Here is an 11,756-nt window from a genome sequence, read left to right on the forward strand (position 1 = left end):
GATGCGCAAAACTCCGCATTTTAACAGTCAATAGCAAATACTTAAACTAATAGCAAAACAGTAGCTGATTCAGAAGCGCCAGATTGTCATAGCAAAGTCAGAATTACCTCCTCTCCTAGGTTCACGAAACGGTCGTCCATAAAATGCATTGCTGTTCTGTTGTAAGTAATCTTAAAGATTCCTAAATGCATCTACTTTCGTAAGGCCAAATAAAGTGCTTTTGCTTTCGCACTTAAACACACAGCGTCTCCCTGACATGTTGCTTCAACACTAACTGCGGTTACTGACACCATGCCTTCTTTCTTTGCGTGCACATTTGGGCTGCATTATGCTAATATTTCCACATAGTGGGGTAGATATGTGGGGGCGTGTTAGAACGAGCCGTTTTAGGGGGGCGTGGCAGAGTCTTAACTTTGATAAAGAATATCTCTTTGGTTTTGAGACTTTAGTCTTTGCAACTTCAGGGATCTTATCTATGCACAATCAGCTTGTAACACTCCAAAGAGAAAGGAAAACTTGAAATCGCATCATATGACCCCTTTAAAGAATTATGAATTTTTATTTCTTATTTGAACAGTCGATTACTCTGAAACTTGAGTAAAAAAAAATTTTCCAATCCAAACAATAAAGCTGAAGAATCATGAACCCAAAACAAGACTTTCTGCCAGTTTTGGTTTCTATTTCTATTGCATTGTGAATAGTAGCTCCACTCACTGTGAAATCTCATTGGTCAAAAACCCTCCTCCACAGTTGCATATTAAAAAATGTTTAAAAGAAGGTTGGTTCTTACCTGGCTCCGAGTCTGAATTACCAGTTGGAGACTGGCATAAACTTGAGGGCATAAAGATATTATTCTTGGGAACTGTAGCAGGAGTCAAAGAAAGCATGAAAGAAAGAGAGGATCAGATGGGAGTGTAAAACTTTGAGTAAAAATTAGCAAAGTAATACTTAGAACCCACCCCGTTCCCGATCCACTGCAGTGCCACGGCTCGCTATAGACTCACCTGAATGTGATGGGGGGAACTGGGTCAGAGATGAGGTCCTCTCTCTCTTTACTGGAGGACAGTACTCGCCATCATCCCGATCTGAATCTGGAGAACACAATTAAATCAATAGACCAATCAGAAACTAAAACTAGTAAAGCACTAAAATTCTGGACACAGCGCAGAGAACTGAAAATGCTCGATTTAAGTGATCTTTTTGCAATCACTAACCATTCTGATAATATTAATTACACTTGCTTCTACCTTCAGCTGATGTGACTTTAAAAATTACAAAAAAAGGATGCAAAAATAAAAAGACATCTCTATAGAAAAACATGTTTATTATGTCAATAAATGCATTACAGACTTAAAGAAATAGCTCACCCAAAAATGAAAATTAGCTGAAAATGTGCTCACCCTCAGGCTATTCAAGATGTAGATGAGTTGTTTCTTCTTCAGATTTGTAGAAATGTAGCACTGCATCACTTGCTCACTAGTGGATCCTCTGCAGTGAATGGGTGCCGTCAGAATGAGAGTCCAAACAGCTGATAAAAACATCACAATAATCCACACCACTCCAGTCCATCAGTTAATGTCTTGAGAAGCCAAAAGCTGAGTGCATTTCGAATTTAAACTGTTGCTTCTGACTAAAATACATAATCTATAATAATCAAAATCCACTAATATATTTGTTTAGAGCTGTTTTGGACTGTTTTCACTTGTAAACAGTGCTTGATCTGCGCAGATTTCTCTCCTGATTCGGAACAGACTACTTTTTCCACTGGAGGAAGCGTTATTATGGATAGATGACTTGTTTAAAGTTAAAAACATCTTGATGGATTTGTTTCTTACAAACACACAGCTTTTGTCTTCTCAAGACATTAACTGATGGACTGGAGTGGTGTGGATTACTGTGATGTTTTTATCAGCTGTTTGGACTCTCATTCTGATGGCATCCATTCACTGCAGAGGATCCATTGCTGAGCAAGTGATGCAGTGCTACATTTCTACAAATCTGAAGAAGAAACAAACTCATCTACATCTCGGATGATCTGGGGATCAATAAATGTTAATTTTTTGGGTGAACCATCCCTTTAATTCAGACAATGACCTCCAAATAACTCTCAAACTGATGTCTGGATGATACAGGCACATCTGCGTCCTACAATATATTTCATGAGACGTTGTGTTAGTATCTCACTGTCTGCATCTCATCACATATCATATACAAGTTCCTTTCCAGCAAAACATCATCATTGCCTCATTCCATGTACACGCTGCTTTTGCTCCATGCCAATATTTCTGTTATCAGCTGTTGAAGGTTTTATTTTCAGAATAACAAATATGGCATTATGATATTTTTGAGAAATTAAATTATGGTGCATTAAACCACAAACTAAAATCCCAAAACTTCATTCAATGCATCGTAATTTTTGCCACCAAAAAATGGCCGCAAAATGAACGGAAACTTAAAAAGATTGAGTAAAAGCAATTGACAGAGCAAAGGCAGACTGCATGCGATTTCACAACTATCTCACGCAAGTCTATGGCAAGAATGCTGCAGTCAATATGCAAAGATGATTATAATTCAATTTAAATTTAAATTACAACACACATATTAGCATTTTGCAAGACACTCCTCTGGGATACTGATTGATAAAGAGCGCACACATCCATTTGTCTGTCCCATGCATTGTATAGACAGTGAGAGTAACATCTCATGCAATATATTGCAAGGAACAATGTGCTTTTGTCATACACAAATCAGTTTGAGTTTTTTTTTTAGGTCCTTGTGTTCTGTTTTTGGTATCCAAACTAGGTATCAAAAAAAACATTTGACTGAAGCATACTATTACATCGTATAAGTGCTAATTCAAAATTTGCGTTTTCAGTTTTCGGACCAATACGTCCAGAATTTTTAGCAGCCAATAATTTCCACTTTGGTGCATTACTGGAAACAAAAACTTTTCAAACTCACCGTCTCCATCCTCTGCACTTGACCCGTCTGCGGATCTCTGGAACAGACAAAAACATAAATAAAATAATTTGGTCACAGAGCTGGATTACATTAGAGAGAAACACACTGTACAAGGGAAAACAACATCTTAAACAGCCCCGTTTTCAAATAATTTCTCACCAAAGCCAAAACCATCCCATCGATATGCTGAGTTTGTTTAATTCGCTTAAACTGCTTCGGGGAAATCACATTTTGAGGGTGATTTATATCGGTGTTAGTCAGTCGGCAGCTGAAATTCATCTCACTACCAGCCAAACTGGCCAGCTGAGTTGGTGAAATTACTTGCCAATGCTGAAATTTGTCAGGTACCAGGTGATAATTTCATGCCTCGCCTGAGTGTTTATTGAAAAATTTCTTTTTTGTTATTGTAAGAAAACTCAAAGCTAAATTTAATATTTCCCACTAAGTGTCTTCAATCATAACATCCTCAGGTTATTATGGAAAGGGGGTTTGTTTAGTTGGCAACCACGTAATCCACAATGACACAGCTGCTAAAAACAACACGTAAAGCTGCAGCATGTCATTTCTAAGCCACCAAATGGAAACGCAATCGCAACCAAAGGCTTGAGTTTTCAGTAGGACTTCCTGTTGGCTGAGAAAATGGTGGACAAGTTTTTAAAACTTGCAATGCTGTTTGGTGCCTCTAGCAGAGCAGAAATAACACAGTTCACCCTTTCTTTTTTTAACAATTACTAAAGGTGAACATGAACAGTCAAAAGCCTCAGTGGCCCCTATCTCCCACCCGCCTCCAAGGAGGAGAATAAAACAGAGAAGTACATTAGCACCCACATTAATTGTCAATGCAACTAAATAATTATACATCAAAATATAATGAAACAAAAGAAAGAAGAGATCCATAGGTTAAAGAAAAAAAATACAACAAATTAAAAAACATTATAAATCAGCAAAGATTTGTGGAGTATTTTTGACAAAATTAAGTAGAGGATCAAAGTTTTGATAAAATTTGTCAGTGGAACCTCAATGCAATATCCCTGTTTTTGGATATTGGTTTTGTAATATTGGAAACATCAATAAATGGCACCATTAATAAACACCGTTTAAAGAATTACATGCAAGACAGTGACTCTAATGCAATGCATTTCATGTTTTGCTTGCTTAATAGTTGTTTTTGCATGATTATTTTTTAGTAAGCACAATAAAAAACTGGGACATGTGGCTATTTCTTTCTTTTTACTGAGTTTACTAAACTCAGTGAGACTTAAAACACAGTTTAGAGACAAGGATGGCCAACCAAAACACTAACTCTAGAGTGACCAACTAATAATCATTCCTGGATTTATATCCAACACTTTAAACTGAAGTTTAAAACAAATTACATTTATGCAAAGTGCACAGATTATGCAAAGACTCTCTTGCCGTTTAATTATGAAAACTTAAGACTTTGTCAATTTATGCTTTTCAATTTATTCATGCTACGTTTTTTTATGATGAAATTAAACAAAAGCAGAAGTAAAACATCATATCAGTTCTGCATATTGGTTACTGGATATATAAACATACAAATAATCATGGATGGATGGATGGATGGACGGACGGACGAAATCAACATGCATCTACACTAAAGAGCGGCTATGCAGTTGTTTTAGCTATATTACTTTTTTGTCTCATGCAGCGCACTGCCTGCGTCTGAGTAACAAACTAAAAAAAACAACAAACAAAAAAGTGCATGTGATATTAACAGACGAACTACGCTCATATTTATAATTCCAAACAATCAGTAAGCGACAGGTGCTAGGAAACGCTGTTTTGCACTCATTTATTGACGAGTCGGCTGCGGTGCGGCCAACTGAATGTGTTGCTTCTCTGCCGCTCACTGCACAGAACAGACGCCGAGAGAGGTGACACAAGCTAGATAGATAGATAAGATAGATAATATAGATAAGATAGATAGATAGATAGATAGAGTGAACAAACCTTCTGTGCTTTGTCCTTCTGAAACACAAACACTGGAGGAGCTATGGCAGGCTTCTCTGTTAAAAAGAAAAACAAAGAAAATTGGTAGGAAATATGGCTCAAATAGATACAACACACATATGCCTCTCCACAATCCTGCATTAAGCTGATGTTTCAACTAAAATTTTTATTTAAACAAACAAGAAAACAGCTCAGCTGCAATGTACCAATGTTACAGCTCTGATCGATCCAAGTTTTCCCTACATCACACACAAACATCCAAAGTCACAAGATAATCATTCACAAAATAGGTAATTTCCTAAAATGGTTTATTTGAGGATAGGGACGGACGCAAACTGACCAAAAGCACCCAACATCCAATGTAATATCTTAGTTTAACTACACAGCCGCAGATCAGAATGAACCATGCCTACTTGGTCAGTTTTAATTTCACATCGTGTTAAGGGCGTGTTATTGCCTGTAGATAATAAAGCACTTGATACTGTGTGCTACACATTTGACCATGCACTGAAAAAATATTACATTTTCACTCAGAAATTGCCAGTAAATTTAACAAATAATTACTAATAAATGGCAAGCAAAACATTGAATTAAACATGCAATTTTGAAGAAAGAATTGGTCAGTTTTAATTTCACATCGTGTTAAGGGCAAAAAAATCAACTGACAGCTTTGCCTGTAGATAATAAAGCACTTGATACTGTGTGCTACACATTTGACCATGCACTGAAAAAATATTACATTTTCACTCAGAAATTGCCAGTAAATTTAACAAATAATTACTAATAAATGGCAAGCAAAACATTGAATTAAACATGCAATTTTGAAGAAAGAATGAAATAGTATTTTCTTATAAAATATACTCAATCTGTTTTATTTAAAACTCTGAAATATCTTTTTTTACAGTGTAGATAAAGGGGGTCTGAGGCATTTGTGTCATGCATAAAAATGCTTGCAACCAATTGTAAAATAACTAACACACGGCCTCCAGTAGCCTATTGTTAAGAAAAAAAATGACAAAAGACTGCAATGTTCAATAAATACATTTATTAATCCAAAATTGTAAAAACAATAAATAAATAAATAAATACAATTTAATAATGGTGGCATTTTCACAGAAATGCAATTAAATAATTATAATCATTATGAAAGGAAAACCATCTCTGTTATAGAGAGGAAACCAACATTTAGATGTAAATAGGGTGTGCATTATGCTAAGTAATTTTGAACTGCCATTGCACTTGAAGTGCTGAATGCAAAAGTCACCAGACGCTTAAATATTTTAATAACTTCATATGAGCAACTAGAATTCATGCAGCTCAGACAGCGCTAGCAATGCCAAGCTCATGGGTTTGATTCCCAGAGAACGCATGAACTAATACAAATGTATACATTAAATGCAATGCATATATTGCTTTGGATGAAAGCGTCTGCCAAAAGTAAAGTAAAAATGTTAATGTTGTCCATTGCATTAAAAAGCCCGGCATAGAGGAGAAACAATAATGTACAGTATGTGGAAAATAATGTGTTTTTTTAACTTTAAACCGCATAAACACATTTCATTACACCAAATACACCAAATAATGTTCTTTTTAGCAGCATCATATGACCCCTTTAAATAAAACGAATACATTTATGCCTCATATTTAGAATACTTAACTGTACGCTAACGATACATATGTTAATCCTTAAAAAAAAGAAAAGCGTCATTCTTGAATCCCTTATTATCACGCATTAAATTAATCGTTGTTTTACAGCGTGCGTTAGCACCCGCTTAAAAATCAAACAGAGAAAACACACCGAGGCCGGGAGTTAGTACGTTAGCTGCACAACACACTCACGCATACATGCACTCTCTCTCTCTCTCTCTCTCTCTCTCTCTCTCTCTCTCTCTCTCTCTCTGTGAGTGCGCCGGTTTGAAGTGATCCTCTAAACTGTCAGCCATCAGCATGAATGCATTCTTTAATGCAGGCAGTAATAAAGTAGCACAGTCTGTACAAATGTGCTTTACTTCACATCATGAAAAAGAATGTTGGCAGGATATTATTGTACATGTAATGTACATTTACAGTTTCTACCAGTGTTGGGGAGTAAAGAAATAGTACTTGTATACAGCAATGATTCATTAAATTAATCAAAAGTGAAAGTAAATTATTTTATTATGCTACAGGCGGCGTCACAAACACGCGCGGCACTCTAACCGACACTGTTACGGTGTGTACGGCTCATGGTGGCGGTTTGTTTGCTTTATTTTATTCATTTTGCGGATTCACACGGTTGCCTACCTTCGTTCGCCAAGTCCGCCATTTTACTTCTCCGTGCACACCCACAATGCACCGCGGCATTAGTGCGCTTTATTTCACAGAGCAGCTGCACTTGAAATACATTTACATTTGAATATAAGTCATTTTACACGAATCTTTACCATTTAGTAATGTCAAAAATAATATATCATGTTGTAACTAATATTATAAAGTAAATAATGCCAAATAATGTTCATATTAGTATAACATCTAGTTAATAAGCGCTCTAAAATTGTATTACTATTTGTAAATTATTTTCCTTTACAGTATGTCTCGTTGCTTGTACTAACAATATTAATTACTATGATAAAAAACGATTAACATCACATTGCGTAATTATTATAATTTCAGCAATTTTCAATTTTAGCATTGCGTTAGCAGCGCAAAAGGTCATGGGTTCAATTCCCAGGGAACACACATACTGGTAAAAAATGTATAAATTAAATTAAATTAAATTAAATTAAATTAAATTAAATAATATTTTGTTATTCATCACTATCATATTATTTTACTATTTATTAAACATTATTTTCCTTTATGTCTTGTTTCATCCACTAAAAATATTAATTATTACTATAAAAAATATTATTTTATGTTAACATATTACAATGCCTAATTATTATTGTAATAGGTATTAATCACAATATTATATATTTTTTATTATTTGTAAATGCTTTTCCTCTGTCTTGTTGCTTCGATTGACAATTTTAATTAAATAACGATAATAATAAACTATTGTCTAATGTAAGCTTAATTATTACTTATTTTATTAGTAATATATCACTTGCCACTATTATTTCTGTTTTATTCTACTACAGAATTATTTTGTTACGCAAGTCATTTTTATTCCTTTTTTATTTGTTCCAATATATTTTTTGCTCCTTCTACTAATTTTGTTAATTGAATATATATAAATAATTAATATATTACTGGAAACTATTATTTCTGCTTATTCTATTTATTTCTGTATTATTTTCATTCCTATGTCTTTTGTAGTAATGAAATATAACCACTAGATGGCCAAGTTTGCCAGGGCTGTAGCTTATGAACTCTATAGATGGGCTTGATGGCCTGAACTTCACTTTGATCATTTTCCTTTTTTTAATTAGGTCTACATTTTTCATTTTAATTTTAAAATGTGATATTTTATTTGATTGTTAGTAATTTGATTATTTGTTATTTATTTTCATTCATATGCAATAAACTGCAGACTGTTGCAGGTTCAGTCCTGAGTCCCAATTAGTGAAAACGGAAAGTTCTGATATACAACAATCGTGCTCAATCATTTTGTGCTCTCGATAAAGACGTTTCTCCCCGTGTTGCACATGAACCCTGACCCATCAACTTTGGATAAAAGCCTATTAATGCCAAGCAACTGTGCTTAATAGATAATAAACGAGAAGAGAACGTTCTCGGGTGGGATATTCTTTCACAATGGTTTACACAGCCCTTGGGCAAAACCCATGTAACCACATGCAACAAGGCAGCATACAGACCTCCTGACAGACAGAAAGATGAAGATAAATGTGAGTGATTATTTAGCGGGAAAAAAAATCAGTGAAGTTATAATCGCTTGATTGAAAGATTTAGATTCCTCTCTAAATGAGAAAACAGGTACATTAAAGGGCATCATATGTATAAACAGGTGTTATTTTCACTGTATTCCAACTATATAGTAGACAGAAAGTAAACGGAGGGATTTGTTTCTATGTTTATTTGACCATTAAATCCCATTCTGTGTAATTAGTCAGTGGCACTGTTATGATGTACTGTAAAAAAAAAAAAACGTAAAATTTACAGTAAAAATGGCTGTGGTTGCCGGAATTTTACCGTAAAAAATACGGTAGCGAAGTTTTAGGTTTTATGGTTTTAACTTAAAGGGGTCATATGATCAATTGTCCTTTCTCTTTGGAGTGTTACAAGCTGATTGTGCATAGATAAGATCCCTGAAGTTGCAAAGACTAAAGTCTCAAAACCAAAGAGATATTCTTTATCAAAGTTAAGACTCTGCCACGCCCCCCTAAAACGGCTCGTTCTAACACGCCCCCACATATCTACCTCACTATGTGGAAATATTAGCACAATGCGGCCCAAATGTGCACGCAAAGAAAGAAAGCATGGTTTCAGTAACCGCAGTTAGTGTAGAAGCAGCATGTCAGGGAGACGCTGTGTGTTTCCAGGCGAAAGCAAAAGCACTTTATTTGGCCTTCCAGAAGTAGATGCATTTAGGAATCTTTAAGATCACTTACAACAGAACAGCAACACATTTTATGGACGACCGTTTCGTGAACCTAGGAGAGGAGGTAATTCTGACTTTGCTATGACAATCTGGCGCTTCTGAATCAGCTACTGTTTTGCTATTAGTTTAAGTATTTGCTATTGACTGTTCAAATGCGGAGTTTTGCGCAAAAACGGTATACTACCGTAAAAATAACATGTAATGTCCAATACAGTTTTTCACTGTATAAAGTAGGGGAATTTACCATTAACCATTTAACAGGTTTTTACTGTAGCATTTTTACAGTCTTTTACCGTTAAATTCACGGTCATTTTTTATCCATTTCTCACAGGCTCATTCAGGCTTAAAGTGAAACAAGAGATTGGTTGATTCAAGTGTTCATCTGCACTTCTCACAGTCAGAATGATCTTGTTGACACATTTCAACATTTATTTTGAGCATGAAGGACTTTAAGAACTATATCAGATACATTTGAGATATTCAGGCTGTGCAGAATCCCCACTTTGTTCCATATCTGGCCCTGTTATTAAGATCATAAACAATACGATCACAGATAATTCAAGATTAGATTTGGCATACTGGCTCACATAAAAGGATGTTTCGTGGCTGATAAACACCTTGTCAATTGTGTAACACAAAAGATATAGAGAACACTTTTATCATGGATAGCATGTGTGAAATAAGCAGGGGAAATCCAGACTCTATAAAAAAAAGAAGAAAAAAAAAAAAAAACACTGCATTATTACTGTTTTTTTGTTTAGTTTTTTTACACAATATTCCAAGCTACTTCCAAGAATACCATGTCGGTACCATGGTACATTCTTTACTCTCTTTTGCAACCACATTTCAGGCCAGATATTTAATAAAAAGCCTCATTGTTTTATCTCACAGATGACTGATACTCTTTACTGTCTTTCAGGCTTCGGTTCTCAGTTGCTTATGTAACAAATAAGTACAATTTAAGTCAGAAATGCATTTAAGTCATCAGTGGACAGAAGGCACACGTCTGGTTTTCTGCCAGAAATATATTTGACACATATATCAGCTCAGGTGCAGACACATTTAGATTAAATTTCTCCAGTCAAGTTGAGAATTAATGCGCAGACATACAGGATAAAAGAACATTTAGATTTGACTATATATTTGACTTCAGATGGATAGTTAGGATTTAATTATGATTCATTTGGCAATTTAAAATGATTTGAAATTTTTTTTAAAAAGATGCTAGATTTTATTTTAATAGCTTTATTGCGATTTGTATAGCAGGAGACTCTCAACTATATTCATAAACATAAAGATTCATTTTTGGCATCAGTGTTTCTATGGAGAACTTTTAACATCGATGTACAACAATCTTTCCATTCCACAAAAAGGTTCTTTGGATGTTTAAAAAATGGTTCTTACAAGAATTGTTTGCTGACAGGTTCTTTGGGGATCCAGAAATGGTTCTTTCATGGCATCGCTGCAAAAACTGGAACCTTTATTTTTATGAGGAGCGTTAACTTTTAGCAGATGTTGCTCTTAAAATTCCTTAGGAGAGATAAAAAAGACACAAATGAGCCTATAGTTGTCATAGAGTAAGAGTACAGGGCTGTAAAATTAATGTGGAGCAGCTCAGATTATATGATATTGGGGAAACAAGACCTTTTCTCAGAAGAAACATCTAAGCACAAGTCTCCATTGGCTCTCCACTATAGGCTAAAAGTACTTTTAGACATCACTAATTTCTGTATAGTATTTATTTGTCATCAGTGAACTTCAAATGGTTAGTTGGGATGTAATTTTGACTCATTTGGCAATTTGAAATTATTTGAAATGCAAATAAAAACTTAAAAAAATAAAAAATCATAATTTATTTTCAAAATAAATTATGCTTTATTTTGTTTTAATTCCTTTATTGCAGTGGTTGCCCTTTCATAGCAGGATACACTCTTATATATTTATACACACTTTCAAAAATAAAGGTTCTTTTTAGGCTGGTTCCATTAACCTCTTAAGACCCAAGAAAAGATTTTTAGGAAAAAAATTGTTTTTTTCATGTCTTTACGTTGTTTAGAGCATTAAAAAAAATGTAAAAATGATATTTCATTCATAAGTTATGCTATGTCCTCAGTAGAGGACATCGGGACTCAATTTAAAAAAAAATAAAAAGACATGAATGAACATGCATAGGCAAAAACAAATTTTTTAAATCACCAATACATTTTTAGTTTTCAGGATTTTTTTTTTTTACTAAACGTTGTATAAAGATGATTCTCAACTATGTTATAACAGAATGATT

General features: G+C 34.4%; 1 protein-coding gene across 4 annotated transcripts in view; it reads right to left on the minus strand.

The window, feature by feature from the left end:
• Positions 1–7,268, minus strand: part of LOC107754592 (ran-binding protein 3-like) — a 23,963-nt gene extending 16,695 nt beyond the window's left edge. For all 4 annotated transcript variants that reach the window (XM_016571093.1, XM_016571095.1, XM_016571094.1 and 1 more), the window contains exons 1-5: positions 7,219–7,268; positions 4,936–4,991; positions 2,962–2,998; positions 1,005–1,091; positions 791–862 (exon numbers count right to left, since the gene is read on the minus strand). In XM_016571093.1, coding sequence (XP_016426579.1) covers positions 791–862; positions 1,005–1,091; positions 2,962–2,998; positions 4,936–4,991; positions 7,219–7,240 — 274 coding nt within the window. In that variant the 5' untranslated portion in view covers positions 7,241–7,268. The remainder of the gene's footprint in view (positions 1–790; positions 863–1,004; positions 1,092–2,961; positions 2,999–4,935; positions 4,992–7,218) is intronic.
• Positions 7,269–11,756: the final 4,488 nt, after the last annotated feature.

This window comes from Sinocyclocheilus rhinocerous, unplaced genomic scaffold, assembly GCF_001515625.1.
Source record: "Sinocyclocheilus rhinocerous isolate Xijiao unplaced genomic scaffold, SAMN03320098_v1.1 scaffold472, whole genome shotgun sequence".
NCBI classification, from domain to species: domain Eukaryota; kingdom Metazoa; phylum Chordata; class Actinopteri; order Cypriniformes; family Cyprinidae; genus Sinocyclocheilus; species Sinocyclocheilus rhinocerous.